General features: G+C 69.4%; 1 protein-coding gene across 2 annotated transcripts; it reads right to left on the reverse strand.

Annotated features, from left to right (window-relative positions):
• Nucleotides 1–3,350: 3,350 nt before the first annotated feature.
• MAPK8IP2 (mitogen-activated protein kinase 8 interacting protein 2) lies at nt 3,351–16,335 on the reverse strand. 2 transcript variants are annotated; one of them, XM_049814206.1, is made up of 13 exons: nt 16,183–16,335; nt 11,229–11,334; nt 10,274–10,519; nt 8,401–8,500; nt 8,076–8,225; nt 5,790–7,949; nt 5,272–5,347; nt 4,975–5,147; nt 4,755–4,864; nt 4,539–4,658; nt 4,385–4,455; nt 4,030–4,128; nt 3,351–3,853 (listed from the first exon to the last, which is right to left on the reverse strand). In XM_049814206.1, exons 1-13 carry the CDS (start codon nt 16,245–16,247, stop codon nt 3,781–3,783), a joined length of 3,549 nt encoding a protein of 1,182 aa, XP_049670163.1. In that variant the 5' UTR covers nt 16,248–16,335; the 3' UTR covers nt 3,351–3,780. The 2 variants fall into 2 exon arrangements, with proteins under 2 accessions (XP_049670163.1, XP_049670162.1); XM_049814205.1 differs by having other exon boundaries at nt 5,790–8,225.
• Nucleotides 16,336–21,519: the final 5,184 nt, after the last annotated feature.

Raw genomic sequence — 21,519 nt, forward strand, 5'->3', positions numbered from 1 at the left:
ATACGGGACTTTTACCCAGGCAAAAGGGTCGCCCTGAGCTGTGCCGCTGCAGGGTTGGGGCCACGCCAGCTCTCGGGAACAGTGATGCCAGTGCAGGCCCTGCGGCACCTCGTGCTGAGCACTGGGTGTCCTTGGGGACGCATTCTGCCTCCTCCCTGGCACCGTCTCTTGCACCTCCTCCTGCAGCAGCACTGGAGCCATGGGTGGAAAGAGCCAGGACCCCACAGAGCCGCTGCCCATCTGTGCCCATGCTGCCCCGTGTCTGGCTGCCTGCCCTGGGGACAGTGACTGCATTTGGGGACGGCCCCGGCTCCCGCCAGCCTCTGGGCAGGGTGCTGGGGCCGTCTGTGCCAGACAGATATGTCTGCCCGGCTGCAGCCCCACCAGGCCCCAGCAGAGCGACCAGCACCAAGCAGCGTCTCACCCCAGGCTGGGGCATGGTGCCACCGTCCCCAGCCAGAGCAGCAGTGGGAGCAGAGGTGCAGGGACATTACAGCAGCTCCTGGGTCCCGGCCACATGGCACTGGGGTTCCTGGGTGCTGGATGCCCAGAGCTGAGACAGGGGGGACACACACAAGGCACGAGGCCTCATTCGGTGTCTGCAGCTGCTGGCGAACCTGGACATCATGGTTGCCTGGGGGGAGAAACAGCAGCCGAGGGTGAAGGAGTGGAGAGGAAGAGGGTAGGAGAGGTGTGCAGGGTCCTGGGGGACCCCAGCTGAGCAACCCCACGCCAGGCAGCCTTTCCAGCACAGGAGGCATTCTGGTCACCCCAGTGACCCCCCAGGACCATCACCCTTCCACTGGCACATGCTCGAGCTGCTCAGCAGTGTACTGGGTTCGACGGCGTTACTGGCACTGATTGGAAAAGGCTCAATTAGATTCAAATGTTGCATAATGATTGGCTGCTATGCCTGGTGCACATCTGTTACCCGGTGAGATTCATCGGCCGATAAAGTGACCATTATTCACCCATCACCTGCTGGCTCCTAGCTGGCAGCAGCAGCCAAGGGGCTGTGGGGCAAGGGGGGGGCTGGGAGGGAGCTGCCACCCCAGCTGGGGACAACAGGCGAGGGGACGGAGGAGAAGGGGCAATCCAGGCGCTGAGAGCCCGGCCACGGTGCTGCCGCAGCAGCCTCCAGGGTTGCATCAGCGCTGGGTCACCAGCACAAGCCCCAGCAGCAGCGCCGGGGAGGGGGGACGATGCTGCTGAGCTCCAGGGCCGTGGCGCAGCCCGTCCCAGTGTGATGGGGCTGAGGACGTCCATGCTCACCTCCTGCAGCGGTGGCTCCGCTCCCGACGCCAAGGCCCATGAAGGTGCTGGGAGCTCGCTGGTACCTCGGCCTCGTGCCCAGGCACATTCTCTAGGGTCCATCCCACTCCACTGTGATACGTTTGGGGAGGACAGCACAGCTCCTGCCTGCCCCTCCTTGCTGCTGCTCCTATGCCCCGCAGAGCAGAGCCCAAGCTGGGGTTGCAGCCCCCACCCTAGAGAGCCCTCCTCCCACACAGCCTGTGGAGCTGGGCATCAAGGATGGGGTTTTGGGGCTGGGGGGCTGCCTCACAGCAGCCCCCAGCAGCCATTCCCCCCGGTTGTCTCTGCAGCCGGCACGAGAAGCTGGTGGGGCTCCCACCACCTCCCACCCACCACACCGGTCCCATGTCCCCCCCCCGCCATGCCGCCAGCCCAGCCACGCTGTGCCCACACCCTGAGGTCCCGGTACCCGTCCGTCCCCGCAGCCATCGCTCCTGAGCCTGGTGGCCCCCGTGCCACTCCGTCCCCGAGCCCAGCTCTCCCTATGCATGATGCTCCAGTCTCTGTGCCACATCAGCACTGCCCGTTTCGGTGACACTAATGCCTCCTTCCCTCATAGCCATGGGCACAGGGCAGGACCCAGCACGGATCCGTGCGGCTTCTCTGCCACGGGGTCCTCCTGCCCTGAGGTAACGGCTCGCTGCCCCCAGGCTACTGCAGCCCCCCCTCCAGAGCTGGAAAGCTGCACCCCAAACCTCAGGGCACTGCAGCGCGGCAGTGATACTCAAGCAGAAACGGACTGCACGAGGTGACAGGGAGCGGGGGCGGCAGGAGGAGCCATGCCACATCGGCGGTGCACCCCGCAGCACCCTGCCCACCCAGCTGAGCACCCCACATCTCCTGCAGACACAACTGTGCACCATGCACATGCACCCCATATGCCCTATGCCTCTTGCACACACACCCACCCCCCCATGCACCCCGCGTGCTCTGCTCCTCCTGTGCACACACAGCCCCCCCCACGCACGCCCACCCATCCCATGCACCCTGCACACCCAGCTGTGCCCCACATTTCCCCCACTCCTCCTGCACATGCACCCCCACAGCCCTTGCTGCAGCCCGTGCCCCCGCACGCACGCTCGCGTACCCCACTCCTGACCGCAACGCGCCTTCCCTGCATGCAGCAGTGCACCCCATTCTTCTGGGTGCAGTGCCCCCACCCTGCACCCCACACAGACCCACCCTCTCTGACCTGCTGCTCCCGCAGCACCGACAGAGCATCCCCAGGCTCGCGGTCACACCAAGCATATATTTTATTGAAAGACCAAGTGGATGACAAGGCAGTGAGGGGAGAACCTTTAACCAGGGTTTGTACAAGTGTCAGTTGCTCAGGACTCCTCCTGTCGTTCGAGTTACGAGATAAATATTGGTACATAGAGCGGAGTGGAGTTATAGTCACTAAACTAGCACTGGTCAGATATACGGGGCCGGCAAGCAAAATAAATCACCAGGCACAGCAGTGAGGAGCGGGGGCGGCCGCCTGCCCGGTGCCACACTCGGGCCGGACCCCGGCAGCCGCCCCGGCCACGGGTTTTCCTCTCGCAGGGCAAATACATTCAGGCCAGGGGGGCTCCAGCGGGGCCGGCGGCATTGCCCCCCGCCCTGTGGGGAGCCCCCCAGCCCGAGTGCCGGTCCTGCGCCCCACGGCCAGCACAGCCCCCCAGGGAAGGAGGGGATGGCAGAGTGGCGGTGGGGCAGGGACTGGGGACACCGATGGAGGCGAGGGGGCTGGGGGCAGGAGGGGCCGTGCTGCGCTCCCCGGGGAGCTGCAGCGCTGGGGCCGTGGAGGGGACGGGGCCAAGGTGGCTGCACTCGGGTGCAGGGCTGTTCCTGGGGGCCTGCAGCTGCAGGGGGAGACCCCCGGGGGGGCTGGGAGGGTGGTGCTGCCGCCGTGCAGGGGGACAGCATGGATTTGGGGGCTTCATGGCTGGAGACGCTCACCCCAGCACCCCCACCTCTCCATGGCCCCCATCAGCCCCCCCACAGCCTCCCTCCAGCCCCATTCACCCCCTTGAGACCCCCCCCCCCCCCCCACTGCCCTGCTGCCCCTGCAAGCATTTGCCCCCCACGCACTCCCCCGGCATCTCCATCCCCTGTGGCAGCGGCTGGCCAGGGGCACGGCCGGTCCCTGCTCCTGCGGCCACCAGGCTGGCTTTGCTCATGCAGGGGGGGCAGCTTCACCCCCGGCCCCGAGGCTCGGCTGCATCACCCCCGTGGCCGGGGTCCCTAGGGCACAGGGCCGGGGCGATGCTGGGCGCACCTTGGATACCCACCCATGGTCCGCGGCTGCGGCCTGGCCCCCAGCCCCCCCGAGAAGCGGTGAGGATGTGCGGGGAGTCCGTTTGGGCATGGGCTGGAGCATGTGCAGGGGGGGCCAAGCCGGCTGGTTGTGGGGTCAGACAGAGTCTCTGGCCATCTGTGGGGCTGGAAGGGGGTGCGGAAGCAGGAGACACAGTGACTGCCCCCTTACTCCAGGTAAATGTCCTCTGTGGGGCAGGCGTACTCCAGGTGCTCCTGGTAATATTCCTGAAACGCTCGTCTGCAAGGAAGGGCACAATGGGGTGGCTCAGGGCTGGGCCAGGGCCCGGACCCCGGCACCGCAAACCCCTGCACACCCAGCCCCGGCACAGCCAGACCCCCTGCACCCAGACCCCCAGCACCGCAACCCCTTGCATCCCCAGCACTGGCACGGCCAGCCCCCCGTCCCCATCTTACCCGACGCACTCGGCGACATGTCGCATGGATTCCTGGGAGACGAAGACGTGGCAGGCAAAGCGGCTCAGCACCGGGTGCTTGGTGATGAACCCAAAGTAGCTGCAGGGGGAGGGCAGGGTGAGGGGGACACACACACCCCACTCCTGCCCCATGGGGTGGTCCAGCAGCTGCAGGAGGCTCTGCAGAGGGGACACCCACTCGGGCCCTGGGGCTGGAGCAGCTGGGACAGGACGGGCACCAAGCAGGGGAACCTGGCATGGCACCGCAGGAGTGTGGGTGCCCCCGGGCAGGGGATGGAGGGGGGGTCGCTTGGGGCTGGGAGCACCCAAGGGACTGTGGGAGAATGGGGTCTCACCAGCTGTTCCGGGGGTGGCACCCGCAGAAGGAGATGTTCTTCATCTGGAAGAAGTGGCTGCAGCGCTCAAACTGGAAGAGAAAAGCCACCCGAGGTGTGGGCACCCGGCTCATAGCAGGGCAGGCACCCGGCCCCTCCCGCCTGCGCCCCTCACCTCCTCATCCCGGCTGTACTCGGTGACAGTGAGGATGAGCTTGATGCCCTGCAGCGTGATCTCCAGGTCGCAGCTGGCCGGCGGGCGCAGGTGCACCGTCAGCTTCCTAGTGGTGGCAATCTGGGGGCATGGGGGTGGATGGTGGGCATGAGAGCGGAGCCCAAGCCGGCACAGGGACGGGGGTGCCACGCTGCCATCCCCCTCCCTCGGGCTCACCTTCTGCATGGCGGCACAGAGGATGCCATTGCCCTGGTGATACGGCACCTCCACCGAGCCCAGGAACTGCACGTTGAACCGCTCCACCCAGCATGGGTTCCTCTTCAGGCCTGCGCGGGCAGAGAGGACGAGGAGACAGCGCCCTGAGCCCCCCGCGTCCCCCTGAGCCCCACAGCCCCTGCCACTCCCCTACGGCCCCCAGGGCCCCGCAGGCTCCTACCAATGGCGTCCCTGGCTTGGCCGACGACCTCATGGGCGTAGAAGGCGGGGAAGATGCCCCTCTCCCCCGTCCGCATATTGTAGCCCCGGTACCAGTAGTCATCCTCCTCCAGCTCCACCAGGATGGGGTCATCCACGTCCAGCTCCAGCTCGTCCTCGTGGCGGGGGATGAACCTGGGGGGGATAGCCAGAAGGAGGACACGGGCAGGGAGGGGCAGAGCCATGGGAGAGGGGGGTCCTGCGAGACCCCCCCACACCCAAGGTGCATGTGGCCAGCACAGCCGGGCTCACTGCTCACCTGAAGACAGCCCGGTGGGTTTGCTCCCGCTCCTCCCCGTTCACCATGCAGGAGAACAGCCCAAAGGACTCTGTGCCTGCAGAGGAGGAGGCTGCTGTAGGGCTGGGGGGCACCTCCCACCTCTGCCCACCCTGGGGAGCAGATGGCCGTCACCCGTGGGATCAGGCCCCTCCTCGGAGGATCCCACCTGAGCCCCTGGCCCTGCACCCCCCACCGAGGCTGAGGACCCCCACAGGGTGCTGGTGCAAAGGCATGTTGGGGACCAGCCACCCAGCAAAATCTCACAGCCCCACAGGGGAGAGACCACGGCCTTTGGGTCCAGCCCTATGCCCCACACAGCCACCCTGTCCCTGCCCCACCTCCCATGCCATGCCACGCCGTGCTATGCCACACAGGGATGATGCCATGGCCGGGATGGCCGAGGCAGGACAGCGGAATGCAGCCAGCCTGCCGACAGCATGCTGAGCAGCCTGGTATGGGATGGCATGGCATGGCATGGCCCGGCACGGGTCACTTACTGGAGGAACGGGAGGTGCTGTTGACGAAGACATTGAGGAACTTCTTGGAGAACTGCAGGTCGGCCTCGGGGGACGAGTCCTCGGAGGAGCTGTGGGCATCAGGGGCCACCAGCCCATCCCCGAAGGCCGCCTCATCCTCCAAGTCGCAGCGGTCGCAGGCACGGAGCAGGTCGCTGTCGTCACTCAGCACCGAGGTGCAGCGCCGCAGGCTCACCAGCTCCAGCTGCGTGTGCTCGTCCACCACTAGCGTGTACTTCATCGAGTCGTAGGCCAGGGACTCATCCAGCGCCCGTGGCTCCAGCGCCGCAGGGGCAGGTGGCAGCTCCCCCCCGAAGCTTCCCCGCAGCGGGTCCTCGGGGAAGGGGGAGCCCTTCAGGTAGGGCGCCTCGTCCTCGTCCGTGGAGTAGGCCATGGTGAAGCCGCGGTTGGTCTTGGCGGTGGAGACATCCAGGGCGGGCGAGCTGGCGTCGGGGCCCTGCCCCTGGGGTGCTAACCGGACGTCGTCGATCATGTCGTCGGCCTCCAGGACGCCCGAGTCCAGGTCCCTGTCGATGGCCCAGTCCTCCGGGCCGGTGGCTGGCGGCGCCACGGTGGTGCGGTGCTCCCCGGCGGCAGTCTCGGTCCCGGGGGAGGCACGCGGGGAGGTGCGGGGCGGCGCGGGGCGGCAGCCGAAGGTGGCCAGGACCTCGGAGGTGCCCAGCCTGTCGAGGGTGACGGGGCGCCCCGGGAAGACAGGTGCGATGGTGTCGTTGGTGGGGTTGCTCAGGAAGAGGAAGGGGCCCGGCTCATCAGCGGGCAGCTCTGGCACCGGCTCTGTCCCAGCACCCAGGGCCCGCTCGTCCTCGGCGCGCTGGAGGGAGCTGCGCAGCGTCTCCATGTCCACCAGCTCAATGGCGCGCTGGCAGTGGGCCAGGGCGGCCGGCTCCCCCGTGCCCACTGGGGAGTCCCGCGAGCCGGGCTCCCCATCCAGTGCCTCGCTCAGGATCTCGGGCTCCAGGTCGGAGGCCGGGGAGATGGTGTCGCAGAGCGAGTGGGTCTGCTGGAAGCACTCATCCGGGCACTTGATGGGGTAGGAGCCCTCAGAGATCATCTTGTTGACAAGGTTGCTGAGCAGCCAGGGCGAGTCCGAGTCCTCGCTCAGGTCGGGCTCTGACTCCGAGTCGGAGTCGTACTCACTGTTGTCCTCCTCGTCAGCCTCGGGCATCAGCTTGGGCCCCACAGGCAGGTAGAAGGAGCGCCGGATGCTCTCCAGGCTGTGGTCTGGGTCAATCTTCAGGTCCAGGGGGCTGGAGGTGGAGAGGTCCGTCTGGCCCGCAGGCGCAGAGGAGTCCACTGGGTTCAGGCTGTCATAGTAGCCCTCCATCTTCAGCTCCGCCAGGCTCTCCCGTCTCACCACGCCGTGCTCTGGGAGCTCCCTCTCCAGGGTCTCCTCCTCCTCCTCCTTGCCCTTGTCCAGCAGCAGGGAGTCCTTGATGCCCATCAGGCCGGGGGCCTCCAGCTCTGTCTCCAGCTCGGCCTCCGAGGTGGGCGAGCTGGCCTCCTCGATGGAGTTGGTGAGGTGGGAGGACCTCCCGCTGCTGCTGTCGCTGCTCAGGTCCAGCTCCGTCTCCGAGATGGAGGAGATCATGTTGCTGACCAGGCGCCCGCCAGCGAAGGCCGCCTCAATCTCCCCCTCCACGTCTGAGTCGGAGCCGGGCGAGCTGAGCTCTTCGCCGTGCCGGCCGCCGGGCAGGAAGGGCTTGGCGGTCCTGCTGGTGAGGTCGGCCTCGATGCCGGGGTCCGAGGAGGGCGAGGTGGTCTCCGAGGAGCCCGAGGGGTGCCCGCGCACGCTGGCCGCCCGGCCGGGCTGCGGGCCCTCCCCGTCGGAGCTGAGCGGCTCCGCGGGGCGCACGTAGGCACCCGTCAGCCGGGCGCTCTGCCCGTCGTGCCGCTCGGCGACGGCCCCGGCCGCCGGCTCCTCCCGAGGCCGCGGGGAGCCGGGCTGCTCGCGGGGGGCCGTGGGGGACCCCGGGCTCCCGGCCCCCAGGCCGCCCCCTTCGCTGGGCGCCAGCCTCTCCCGGCCGCCGGCCGCTTCGTGCTTTGGTGGGGCGCGGCGGCCGTTGGCGGCCGCGGGGGCCTGGGGTGGCGAGCCCGCGTCAGGGCCGGGAGGAGCCGCAGGCCCTGTTGGAGAGAGAGACGGTTTAGGGGGCGGCTGGTGGAGGCGCGACGGGGAGTGCGGTGCTCGGAGCGCAGAGGAGATGATATTCATGTTATAATCTTCCCCGGCTCTCGGGGGCGATGGGTTACCATGTGCCAGGGACTCGTGGCTGTTGCCTTGCGAGTCAAAGGGGGAGGGCTGCAGCGAGGCGGGGGCCTGCCCGGCCCCGCCGGTGCTCGGCCCCTTCGGGCTCTCCAGGCAGGGTCCGTCTTGGATGCAGGCATGGGGAGATGAGTGTCCTGCAAGGGAAAGGCAGAGCCCTGCGTCAGCCCTCCGCCCCCCGCGCCGGGGCGAAAATCCCATGGGGCTTCAACCAAAGGGGGATGGCCATGGGACCCCCCAGTGGGAGCCATCCCCAGCGCCAGCCCCACGGCCCTGCACTGGACCGGGACCCCATCCCCATCCCGCACTCACCAGTGTGTGAGGAAGAGGAGGAGGAGGAGTGGAGAAGGGCGTCCTGCCAGGTGGTGCGGTGAGCGGGCGGTGGGAAGCTGCCGTTGTTGTTCAGGGAGTCCTGGGGGAAGAGCAGAGCCAGGGTGGGTGGGCTGCCGAGCCCAGGGATGGGGCCCGAGGCACATCTGGGGACCCGGCAAGCGCGGGGGAGCTGGGGTGCCTGGCATGGGCTGCGCAGGGGCACGGGGGTACCAAATGCAGCTGGGCCGGCCTGGGGACGCCCCTCGCCACAGCTCGGTGCTTCCCGCTGGCTTGGCAGCACCCGGGCCACGTGCCCAGGGGCTTATCAGGATTAGGGCCGCGACGTCCCCAGCGACCCTGCCCAGCCAGACGCACACCCGGCAGCGCCTGCCACAGAGCAGGACCCGGAGACGGCACGCTGCCCGTCCCGCACGGCCCCGGGGACACCACCTTGCAGGGGACACGCCGGCACTGGTGCTGAGCCCACGGGCCCCCCGGCGTGAGGCCCTGCTGAGCCCTGTCTCCCCGAGACCGGAGCCTGACTCCAGCAAGGGGGGCTCCGCTGCCTCCCCCAAAGAGCCGCCGGCCCTGCGGTGCGGACAGGAGCTGGCAGGGCCGGGGCCGCCCCGTCCGGTGAGGCGGCAGCTGCGGATTAATCCCGGCGGGAAGCACAGGCAGTGATAATCCCGTCGAGCGGGAGATTAGCGAGCGGGGCACGCACCACGGGGCACGCACGGCAGGGGTCCGGCGCGGCAGGGAGGGTCGGGCATCACACGGGCTGTGCCGCAGCCCCAGGGACGGGTGCTGGGGTGCAGATGGGGACGGGTGCTGGGGAGACGGTGCCCAAGGATCGAGGTCTCGCCTCCTCCCAGGGCCAGAGCAGGGATTACGGGGATTTGCACCCCGGGCACACCGATGGGGGCCGGATCCAGCCATCACCGGGGGCTCCACTCCCGTCCCCAGGGACGATGGACCAGGGTGGCCAGTGGGATCTGGCTTTGCCGGTGCATCCTGCCAGGGTGCGGCAGGTCAGGGCTGGCAGGCGCTGGGGATGAGCCCTGGGGCTTTGTCACCCTCCTGCGCCGGCCCAGCCAAGACCCCCAGCCCCCCGACAGCCTCCCCCACCCCCTGACAGCCCCAGCCGCATGCAGTGCCCTCCCAGAAGGGGGGGGTCCAGAATCCCAGAAGCCCCCCGGCACCATGGCAACGCAGCCGGATGCAGGCAGCACCGCACGCGGCTTCCCACACACTGCGGTGGCACGGCAGCTCGGGGCTGGCACCGCACACGCGTGCGCGTGGGGACACGGGGACACCCCTGCGGCTCCACGCCTCCGGGGACCCCCCCACCCCAGGGGAGGCCCTGACCCCAGCTCCAGGGATGGAAAAGGAGGGACGCGGCGTGCACGAGCACCCAAGCACGCGCACCCATGCGACGCACAGGGCCGGCACACGACGCTCGCCGTGCCCACAGCCAGCAACTGCCCGCAGCACCTCGCAACCCTCTGCCACCCAGAGACATCCCGGATGTCCCGCTCGTGCCGGAGCCCTGCACGTGGGGATGGGGCCCCCCAGACCTGGGCCTGGCAGGAAGCGGGCAGGGGCCCCGCTGGGCACCATGCAGACCCATCCCCAACGTCCCCAGCTTGGCCCCGCCACTGCGGAGCTGGAGCCGGCATCATCTTTGCCCTTCTCTGTGGTGCCCACCACACTGGGGTGGGCGCAGCCCTCGGCCCACCCCTGGGCAGAGCCCACTTCAGTGGGGCTCCTTCCCACGCTGCACCCCACAGAGCCCCTGCTCCTCCTCTGCCAGGCCTGGGGGGCAGAGACCCCGGGAGGGGTGGTGTAGACCCCTCCCGGCTGCCCCCACCCTCACCTGGGTGCCCGGGGCCGTCAGGTTGAGGGTGGTGGGTCGGTGCTTCTGTGTCTCCTCCAGGGCGGGCGAGGGGATGGGTGAGGCTGAAGGGGATGGTGGAGCTTCCAGTTCATTGCCCTCCTCCTCCTCCTCCTCCTCTTCCTCCTCATCCTCCTCGTTGTCGTCGATCATCTCGAACTCCTGGAAGTCGTCCTGGAAGGTGCAGATGGGGTGCGGCTGCTCGCCGCGCTCCAGCACCAGACAGTCCTGGGGATGCGGCACCAGGTTAGTGGCCACGGTGCTCGTGCTCGCCCCGCTCCCCAGGATGGCACGGCTGCCACGGCACGACCCTCCCCAGCGGTTCCGCTGGCACCGGGCTGGCAGTGCATCCGCTCCCCTCTACTCCTGCCCCAACAGGACGGGGGTCTCCAAGAGGAAAGTGCCCTGCGCCAGGGACCGGGGATCCCCCTGGCTCTGCCAGCACCCTGCCTGTCCCTCGCTGCCTGTCCTGGCCGCAACACCCAGCGCTTCATCCCACCCATATGCCTGCCTGGCCCTGGCCCATTTCCCCATTGCTATCCCTGCCAGTGCTGGGCAGAGCTGGGGAGGAGCTGAGTAAGTGGGAAGCACGGGAGCCACCGGAACCAGGGAAGCGCAGTGACAGGCTGGCACCTGGCCGGCGGGGCCAACGTGGAGCTGGCTGCTGAGCCACTCGTGTTCACCGCAGCCACCCCACAGGGCTCAGCCAGAGGGGGCGAGAGGCCATGGGGTGCCTGGCCATACTGGGGGTCCCTGGGCTCAGGACCCCACCTGCACCCTGCAGTGCATCCCCTTGGTGCCCTGGCACGGGGGCCCCTGCACCCTCCGCTCCGGGAGGAGCTTTGCCGGACCGAGGCCCCCACCCGGTCCCCACTAAAGCTCTGCGCAGCCACCATGTGCCCAGGGGGGGGGGGCTCAGCACACTCATCTGGTGCACCTTCTCATAGTGGTCCGAGTCGTAGTTCAGCCCAATGCCGCAATCATCTGTGATCTCCGACAGGTCCTCGTCATCGAACTCCTCCAGGCTGATGTCCTGGGGGGGCCTGGGGAGAGGGGCCAGGGAATGTCAGGCCAGGGGTGACACGCCGACAAACCTCAGCAAAATGCCTCCCGCTCCCCCCGCAGCACTACGAGGGCAGGCATGTGCTGCTGGCATTGTACCCGTCACCCCAGGGTGCCAGCACGGGAGCACCAGCTGGGCAGCACCACAGGGGCGTGCTGGCACAACACCATCGCCCCGGGGCACTGGCATGGGACCACCAGCCAAGCCGACATGGCACGCTCCCGCCAGGCAGCGCAGGGCCCGGGACCCCGAGCCGCAGCCTGGGCATCAACCCCATGCCAGGAGGCAGGCGAGGCCGGAGGTTACGGTGAGGGCGATGGCCGCAGCGATACATGGGGCTGCCGCTCTCAGCGCCGCACTCCCTCCCGCCCGGCTCGCCACAAACTGCCCAGATTCACTACCAGCCTCGTACCAGGGCGGTGAGAGCCCCGCACAGCTCAGGGCTTGTCCCCGGCTGGGCAGAGGTGCCAAGACCACTCCCACAGCGGGCAGCGCGTCTCCCAAATTCCCAGCCCAGCAAAATCCCTTGAGCCAAACCCAAGGCACGTGCCAGAGCCGAGGTGGGGAGGGGATGGCTGCTGCCACCTCCAGCTTTGGGGTGACCCGTGCCACAGGGCTGCTTTCCATGCCTTGGGGGGTTTTACTTTAGGTTTAACCTCAAGCAGAGCTATGCACCGTCCCGCAGCGCTGCCTGGGCACAGGGCCTGCTGGCGCAGGCAGGGACAGGGGGTGGCAAGGGCGGATCGACGCCCTGACACCCCGGACTTGCCCGTGCTGCCTCCCCGCCTGCCCCGCAGGCAGGACCCTGCAGGCAGGGCTGGGGCTGCCCCTGCCCAAGGTAAGGGCAGTCAGAGAAACCAAGCCGTGCTGTTCCCGTCAGGAACGGGGGTGTCATGGAAACCAGCGGTTTCTGCAGGGGAAGGTAAAAAAAAAAAAAAAAAAAAAGAAAAAAAAAAAGGAAAAAGACGACAACTCTTGGCAGGATTTGGTGTCAGAAAACGGAAACCAAACGTTTCTGGCTGGTCTGTAGGGTGGGAGGTGTGGCAGCGCCCAGGCACTGGTGGGGACCCTCTGCCCACCCCCGTGGGGTCTGGGGGACACCCAGGGCCCCCCACAGCCCGGCCTCAAGGGAGTGCGGCAGCACCCAGACAGGGGCCGGCGGAGCTCCTCTGGCAGGGACGGGTCTGGGGTCTCGCTGGGGCTCAGCTGGCAGCAGGAGCAGACCCCCCATGTGGTGGTGGTGGTGGGTGTCACAGCCCCTGACAGCCATGGCTGCCTCCTGGGCTGCACCCTCCCTTTGCCTCCCGCTTTTGCCGCAAACTCCCCTTTTCTAGCCCCTCGCCCCAGCATGGAGGCCAGGCACTGACTCCCGTTTCACAGGGAGAAAGATTTCCCCTAATCACATAATTCCCAGAAGTAGGCCATGGAGACTGCATGAAATATTTGCAGATTTGTGGCGAAAGCATCAGAGCCGGCGGTGGGACCGTGGCCTTGGCCTGCAGCGGGGCACGGGGCTGGGCCGGACCCCGGGCAGGGGTGGGGGAGCCCCAGGGGCAGTGGGGAGCAGACCCCCAGGTGCAGTGAGGAGCAGAGCCCTTGGGGCGGCAGTGGCAGAGCCCCAAGGGTGGCAGGGACCAGAACCCATCTCCCCAGCCCCAGGGGTCATCGGTGGCTGCTCTCCTACAGGCAGCAGGGTGGGGGGCAGAACCCTCCAGGCTCCACTCCCACACCCTTGGACCCTCCTCACCCGGGGAACGAACTCCTCCACCAGCCCTCGCCCTGGCTGAAGGAACACACACACCGGGCCAGCACGGCCCGTGCTGCGGCATGGCACGGCACAGCCGGGCACGGCACTGCTGCCCTGCACCAGCACGACTGGGGTCCCTGCCCCACACAGGGCTGCTGCCCTCCCACGGCCGAGCTCCGGCTGCCCTGGGGAGGCCATCTCCCCTCAGCAGGGAGCAACCGCCGCGACAAACCACGGCTGTAATTTCTAGGTCACAGCGCTCCTGAGCTGGAGCGGGCATGGTGAGATGGGGCTGCCATGGTGAGATTGGGCCACCACGGCAAGATGGGGCTGCCAGCAAGAGTCAGCCCAGCCCCGCAGCCTCCCCGAGGGGACCCTTGGGGACCCTGGCCCCACTGCGGCCAGAGAAGAGGCAGCACCATCGCTGCGGGTGCAGGGATACAGCAATGGGTGCCTCGGACACACCGGTGGCAAGCAGCAGGTGGGAAGGACGGCGTCCGTCCCTGCAATGGCCACACAGGACACCGTGGCCGGCCGGGGCGGAGATGCAGGTGAGGAGCACCTGAGTGAGGGTCCGGAGCTGAAGTGGAGCTGAGGCAGTGGTTCGGGGACAGGGGAGCTCGCCCCAGCACATGGGAGGGAGTCAGGAAGGGCAGGAGGCAGCCGGACACCCCACTGCAGGGTGTGGAGGGACCCAGCACCCCACCGCACGCCCCAGGCTGGCCTCACTGCCTCCACTTGGGCACGTCCTGAGCTGGGCCGGACTGGAGGAGGGGAGCGGGGAGGTGGGGGCAGCACCAGGCGAGGGCCGGGAGCCGGACACCAAAGGAGGCCCAACATCACCCACCCCGGGGCACGGGGAGCGGGGCCATGCAGGGACGGGAAGCAGGGCGCACAGCGGGGCGCACACCGGTGTTTGCACGGGAGCTGCCGGGGGCCAGGCTTCCCAAGGAGGGAGCTACAACCAAGCAGGCCACGGGAAGATTGAATTTCCTTGTCGTTTTCAGACCAGCTCCCTGGACAGTTCGCCCTGGCAGTGGCTCTCCTGCAATGGCTTCTCCCGCAGGGATGGGCCAGGGACCAGGAGGGCAGATGTGCCTCCAGCCCCCCAACCCCTCTGTGCCCACTGGCCTCCAGCTGTTCCCAGGGGAGGGAAGAGGCCACATGGAGGTCAGTGCTGACCCTCAGGGGGGCCTAGCCCCGGCCAGCGTCTCCCACCCCAACCCTGTGACTGGCACCCAGGGCTCCCATGGCCCAACCTGCAGCCACCCGCACCAGTGCTGGTGCCCCAGACGGGGAGGCAAGAGCCATCCTGGGGCCTTGCCCTCCCTCACCCAGGCCCTGCCAGGCTCTGGGGACCTGCAGGTGCTCAGCGAGACCTAGGCGCACTCGCTGCCATGGCATCCCCGGGGATTTGACCCGTTTCTCCATGCTGGTACAGGGATGCAGCACCAGCTCCCCGAGCTGCCTCGTCCCCGCAGCGGGGAGCAGTGCGGGCTGGGGGTCACGGTCACGGCTCCAGCCCTTTGGCATCCGCAAAGGGGCTTTGTGCTGCTCACAGTGCTGCCCAGGGCTCGGGGCCATCATTGGGGACCTCAGAGACCGAGTGCTCCCGTGGGAGCTGGAGGAGCGATGGATGATCCGTAGCTGGGGGGAGCAGACATGGCCGGCGCAGGGGTCAGGCTTCTGCCATCCCTCCCTCACAGGGCACAAGGGCAGAGGGAGATGGGGAGGAGCAGCGGCGAGCTCAGTCCCAGGGGAAATGAGCTCCCTGGGGGGAGAGGAGTGGGTCTGGATCAGGCTGAGAGTGGGCTCCAGCTGGGACACATCCCTGGCCCAGGCCTCAGCTGCAGCAAAGGGCAGGGACCTGCCGGGGCCAACTCTGACCCCGCACGGCAGGGCACGGGGGCTGAAGCAGGAGCACCGCCGAGGGGGACACGGCCGAGACCCCCAGAGAATCGCCCAGGACCCAGATCCTGGGCGAGAGGCAGGAAGGAGCCGAGCAGCCACAGCAGAGGCCACGTCCTCCCCTCCCTGCACCACCGCCAGCGGGGACGCCCCGGGGTCCTGCTGTGCGGTGTGTCCGGGGAAGGGGACAGCCCGGGGAGCAGCCGTGAGACCTGCCCAGCGCAGGCCAGAACCAAGCGAGGGCACAGCCCGCATGCCCACCAGCCCCCAGGTCCCTCGGTCGTGCCCCCGGGCTCCCCAGATGCCCCCTCTGCCCCACCACCGCCACCTCCCACCCTTCCCCATCCCACTGCCGGGGCCCCCACAGCCCCGCGCCGAGCCAGCCCATCCCGCACCCAGCTCCCGTCTGGCCCCGCACCCCCACCGCTCGCCCCGGGGACCCCAACCCGGAGCCAAGGTCGGGCGAGGTGCTGGGGGTGGAGGCGACGGCCCCGCCGCTTCCCCCCCCCCCCCCCCCCCCCGCCTCCCCGGACCCGCCCGGAGGACCCGGCCGCTGGCCCCGCACCGCCGGCTCCCGCGGGCCCTGCAGTAAGGTGACCCGCGGGCCCAGAGGGGCCCCGTTCCCGGGGCCGGCACCCGGCATCCCGGCCGCCTCCGAGGCCGCTGCGGCGCCTCGGGAGAGACAAAGAGGCGGCGGTAGCGGCGGCGGCTCCCCCCGCAGCGGCGGGATGCGGCGGCAGCGGGCACGGCCGAGCCGAGGCGGGGGGGTGGGGGGGGTGGCTGCCCCTCCGTGAACGGGGGGCGCAGAGGGCCCCCCCCCGAGCCCCAGCATCCCCCGCCGGGGTTGGGGCGGGGGGGATGCGGCCGCCGGCTGCTGCTGCGTTGTTAATCCCCGGGACGGGGCCGCAGCGGCAAGGGCTGCCCGGGCGGCCGGCCTGCGCGGCCCCGGCCCGGCATCCCAAGGTGAACGGGCGGGCGGCACCGCGGGGGGGGGGGGCTGGGCCCGCCACGCCGCCGCCACCCCCGCCCCGGTACCCTCCGCCGCTGCCAAGGGCGGTGCACCGGGAAGGGCAGCCCCTGCACCGCAGTGCCCCGGCCCCGCCGGGCCGCCCCGCATCGCCCCCCCCCCCCCCGGCCCTGCAGCCCCCTCCCCGCGCCCCGGGCCGGGCTCACCTGCAGCCGGGCGGGGAGAGCGAGTGGAAGGTGGAGAGCGAGAACATCTCGGCGCGATCCGCCATCTTCTCCCGGCCGGGGCTGCGCCGGACTGCGGAGCTGCGCGGGGAGCGCGGCCGGGCGGGGCGCGGGGGCGGGGAGCCGCGCTATGGCGGGGGGGAGCGGGATGGCGGGGGACGGGGGGTCTTATAGCGAGGGAGGAGCCGGGGAGGGCGGGAGGGGCGGGGGCTGCCGCGGGGGGGCATAGGAGGGGAGCGGGGGCGGTATAGGGAGGGGCGGGGGGCGGTATAGGGACGGGAGCGGGGAGGGGCGGGGGGGTGGTTAGAGGGGGGCGGGGTGCATAGGGAGGGGTGCGGGCGGTGGTATAGGGAGGGATCGGGGGATGGTATAGGCGGGGGAGGGGCTGTCTAGAGGGGAGCGGGGAGGAGCCGGGGGCTCCCTGGGGACGGGGGGGGGGGAGCAGGAAGGGACTGGCGGCCCAACAGGGAGGGGGCCGGGGGGCTGTGTAGAGAGGGGTGAGGGGCTGCGGGGGGGGGGCGAGGGCTGTGTAGGTAGGGCGGAGGGGGCCGGGGGGAGGCTGTATGGAGGGGGAGCAGGAAGGTGCTGGCCGTTCCTTATGGGGGGGAGCTGGGGCTGTATAGGGGGGAGCGGGAGGAGTGAGGGGGGCTGCACGGAGGCGCGGGGGCTGTATAAGGGGGGACAGGGACTGGGAGGTACTGGGAGTACTGTGCGCGGAACTGCAGGGGGCTGGGGGGGGGCAGAGCTGCCCCGAGGGGGGTCTGCGGGGGACCCTATAGGGAGACACAGGGGGATGTATGGGAGAGATTCGGGGGGGGGGCTGTGCGGGGAGGTGCGGGGAACTCTCTGGGGAAGTGCAGGGGGGCGCAGGGGGCCTATAGGGGAGGGGCAGGACCGCGCAGGGGCCGTATAGCGGGGTCAGGGGGTCTCTAGGGAGGGGCAGGGGGTCTCTAGGGAGCTGTACGAGGGGCAGGGGGCTGCACGGGGAGGAGGAGGCGGAGCAGACCCGGCCTGAGCGGGCGGAGGCGGCCCCGGGACGGCGCGGCGGGAGCTGTCCGGGCCCCGGTGCTGACGGGCCCCGGGGCTGTCCGGGCCCCGGTGCTGACGGGCCGCGGGGCTGAAGGCGCGGGGGTGGCGGGGAGGGGATCCAGGGGGTCATGGAGGTTCCTGCTTTGGGGGCAGAGAGCAATGGGGGGGGGGGGAGCAAGAGATGGTGGAGGTCAACGGGGGGGGGGGGAATACAGTGGGGGTCCATGGGGAGCGGGGTGCAGTGGGGTGTCCAGGAGGCAGCGGGGGGGGCCACAGGACAGGAGGTGCAGTGGGTGCTCAGGAGGCTTTGGGGGGGGGTCTGTGCATGGAGGGGACAGCGTGAAACGGGGGGCGTCAAGGGGGAGCGAGGGGTTTCTGGAAGTTACAAGGGGCCCTGCAGGACTTGGGGGAAAGGGGGGTGTCTTTGCACTGGGGAGCAGGAGGATAAAGCAAGGAGGGGTCAGGACAATCTGCACCGGGGGGCTGGAAAGTGCTGGGGGCACAGAAAGTGGGGGACAGGGAGGGAGAGGACATCGGGGGGGGACACAGAGTTGGTGGGGCACAGGAGACCATAGGGGACAGTGGATCCCATGAGTCAGTGCGTCTGGGGGGGGCCATGCAGCGGGCGATGAGATGCAATGGGGGGCCAGGAGCTGCTGTGGGTACTGCAGGCAGGGGGGGACTGAGAGGCCGCCAGGGGCCGTAAGGATCTGGAGGCAGTGGGGGAATCTGTGCACTGGGGAACAGGTTGCACTGGGGGGGGTCCAAAGGCAGTAGAGAATGGGGGGGCTGGTGCCCCAGCCCCTCTCCACAGCCCCTTGGCCTCTGCTGGGGACTGGCTCACGGCAGGGCTGGGCCGAGCTCATCCCAGCCCGCCGGCCACACCGTGGCCCTGCGCTGGGCCCCCAGCACCCATCGCATGGCTCCCCTTCTCCAACCGCTCTCCGCAGCTCCGTGGCTGCCGACTGCCCACCCCCACACTGCCCCAGGGGCCGGTAGGTGCCTTAGCGCCCCCCTCCGCAGCACCCACCCCCTGCAGAACAGAGGTGTTGACTCCGGGGGGGCCCTGCGTCTCCTCCCAGACCCTCTGCCCCATCGTGTCCCCAACTGACGGAGGAGCTCTAGGTGAGAGCAAGGCCAGCTTTGTGCCACCGCAGAGCACACACGGCGGGGGGGATGACAGGGGACAGCTATCCAGGTGACACCCTGAGACCCCCACCCTTGGAGGGGTGCTGGCCCTGCCTCTCCACCCGCTCAGGGGATGCTGGAGGGGTACAGGGGTAATCGCTTCCCCAGGGATGTCCCCACCTCACAGGCAGAGCAGACCCGCTCAGGAAACAGTGAGGGCGGCTGGCTGAATCCGAGAGGGTTTTTTGGATCCATTCCCAGGTGCAGGCAGCAGCTGCCTGAAAGCCACTGCCCATCCTGTGGGACAACACCAGGGCAGCAGCAGGACACAGGGCAGCCACCACCTATCCTTCCGCCGCCAACGTCTGCACTGACTCCCATCCCACCCACCTTCCGCAGTGCAGACAGACACCTGGGGCTCACGGAGCATGAGACGGTGGGGCTGCACCCCAAGAATGGCTGAAGTGAGCCCCCAGCGACCCCGCTCCCTGCCTGCAGCTTCCCTGGGGGAGATGCTCTCCCAGGACGGGGCTGTTACCTCAAGGAGCCATGCATGGGCTGCAGCTGGAGATAGCAGCGTGGGCTGCGAAGGGCCCTGGGCACAGCAGCTGCGGAAGGGCTGAGCCCACGGCATGGCCCGGCCCTTCCAGCACCCCAAGATGTGGGCTCCTGGGGAGGAGGCTGTTGGGTGGTTGCCCTCCCCCACAAAGCTCACTCGCTCCCTTGGGAAACGCAGCCAGCAAACGAGGGGCTCGGTGGCAGGACAGGTTGGGGACAAGAGCACAGAGCCTCCCGGGCAGAGCAGGGGCCACAGCCAATCCCCCTCTGCTGATCACCCAGCACAGCCTTGCTGCCCGCTCCTGCCCACGGCCACCCGTGGGCCTCATCTCTCCCGGCTTCCCTTGGTGTGGGGGTCCGGCACCATAGGCAGGGGATGCGGCGGCTGCTGCTGGGTGCGCAGGTCTGCCAGGCTCCTGGCCTCAGGGAGGGCAAAGAAGCAGCATGGGCAGCAGACCCTGCCCCGACAGACCCTGGCCCTTGGCCCTCTGGCCCCAGACCCACGTTGGCCCCACGGGTGAGCCCTGCCCAGGCCCCAGCCCCTGCCTAGCCGTGCCACCCCACAGGCCCCTCAGCCCTGCCCGGCCTCCCCCCTCAGGCAGGATCAGGCAGCCACAACAGTGGCTTAGGGGACCTGCCCGCCGGCTGGCTGGCAGCAGGCAGATGGCACAGCAGCACAGATGCCTCCAGCCCCCCAGTTCCCCCCCGCACTGACCCATCTGCTGCCACAGCAGCCCCAAGCCCCCCCCTTCTGCCCATGGCACCGCTGGGCTCCACAACCAGCACAGCCTACGGCTGGTGCCAAGCGTGGCAAAAGGAGGTAATCCCGGCCCAGGGCTGAGCGCTGCTGCCCATCACAGCCCTCTCCCCCCCTCGAAGCCAAGCCAGCCTCTCCTGCACCCCTTCCCCAGGGCCCTGTGCCCCACCGGAGGAGTTTGGAGCTGTCCCAGGGCTGGCACCCATCTCCCCACCACAGCCCGGCCCCTCCACCGGCACAGGGTGGGCAGCAAGGGGCGACTGTGGGTGTCCTGACCTTGGCACCAAGGCCCCAGTGCCCACCGGAGCGGCCAGTCCCAGGCACAGACGCCATCTGTCTCCAGCTTTTATTGTGCAGCAAAGGGCATGGAGCAGCAGCCGTCCACTGGGTGGGCTGGCCCAGTCCCCGCTGCTCTCAGATGTGCTGTCACAGCCCGGGTGAGGGGTGACAGTAAGAGGGCTCTGCCCCTGGCATGGGGACACCAGGGAACCCTCACAAGCCTGACTCACCCTTGGCCAGGAGAAGGTCCAGGTAGGCACCAGAGATCAGGTCCTCCTCCCTGATCCCCAGCTCCTTCATCAGCTGGCGGGCCACGTGCTCGCCATCCTCCACGGTCTGCTCCTCGGTCAGCACCACCTGTGGGCATGGGGAGGGTGAGCCCCGGGGGGCACCGGGGCCGGCACACGTGCCCCAGCTGTGTTCCACTCACCTCCAGCTCCAGGAAGTCCCCCAGCCCCTCCACGCTGTCCAGGTGAACCCGGGTCTGTCCCACGAGGTAGAGGAGACGCTCCTTCCTCACCACGCCCAGCACACCCAGCGCCTGTGCCAGCACCACCTGCGTACCAGGAGAGGAGCTGCCTGTGGCTGGCAGCCACCCTGGGAAGGGGCAGCTGCAGCGCCAGGTCATGCCGGGTAGCAAAGCCGAGGGCGTGAGCCCCCAGCGCGGCCCCAGCCAGGCCACCGGTGCTAGGTGTCTCATGCAGCCCCCCGGCAGGGAGCAGCCAGCACCCCTGGGTGCACTGTCCTGGAATGGGGGGGACAGGACACCCTCAGTGCTCACCTCCAGGCCGTCAGGGTCATCCGTGGGGGTGACGGTGAAGCAGGAGAGCTTGGGGCCGGCAGCATTGGGGCGCTCGTAGAAGATCAGCTCCCCTCGCCCGTCCTGGGAAGGCAGTGGGGTCAGGTTCAGGCAGGCAGGGTCAGGGTCATGGTCATTCAGGCAGGGTCAGGGTCAGACAGAGGCAGGGTCATTCAGGTAGGGGCAGGCAGGGTCAGGGTCATTCAGGCAGTGTTGGGGCAGGGTCGGGGTCGTTCAGGCGGGGCACAGTCATTCAGACAGGGTCAGGGTCATTCAGGCAGGGTCAGACAGAGGCAGGGTCATGGGCAGGGGCGGGCAGCCAGCCCGGCCCCAGGGACAGCCAGCCCGGCCCCACAGGCCGCCCCCCCCCCCCCAAAGCCCGACCACCCCCGCCTGCTACCAGGTAACCAGCCCTCCTTCTCCTCCTCCTCCTCCTCCTCCTCCTCCCTCCACCCAGATCCCCGCCCTCACCGGCCCGCGGCGGAGCTTGAGGCGGCCCCGCGGGACGCGGAAGAAGGTGTCGGCCTGCACGGCCCCTCGGGCCCGGCCCGCTCCCCCGAGCCGCTCCGCCGCGGCCCGCGCCGCCTCCGGCGCCCGCAGACGCGCCTTCACCTCCACGTTCCGCCGCATCCCCCGCGCCCATTGGCCGCCGCTTCCCTTCCGTCCCGCCCACGCCGTCGCCGGGCGCGCTTTCCTATTGGGCGGGGGTAAGACCCGCCCCGCCCCGCTGGGCCGCGACGGGCGGCAGCCGCCGCCCGTCGCGGCCCAG

This window comes from Accipiter gentilis, chromosome 11 (assembly GCF_929443795.1).
Source record: "Accipiter gentilis chromosome 11, bAccGen1.1, whole genome shotgun sequence".
Classification (NCBI taxonomy): Eukaryota; Metazoa; Chordata; class Aves; order Accipitriformes; family Accipitridae; genus Astur; species Astur gentilis.

What these genes read in the sequence shown, in the direction of transcription:
- MAPK8IP2 (XM_049814205.1), bottom strand. Translation starts at nt 16,247, where the DNA reads ATGGCGGATCGCGCCGAGATGTTCTCGCTCTCCACCTTCCACTCGCTC. An exon ending in CTCTCCCCGCCCGGCTGCAG is followed by an intron (nt 11,335 to 16,182) that starts GTGAGCCCGGCC and finishes CCCTCTCCCCAG; the next exon opens with GCCCCCCCAGGACATCAGCC. An exon ending in CATGTCGCCGAGTGCGTCGG is followed by an intron (nt 3,854 to 4,029) that starts GTAAGATGGGGA and finishes CCTTCCTTGCAG; the next exon opens with ACGAGCGTTTCAGGAATATT.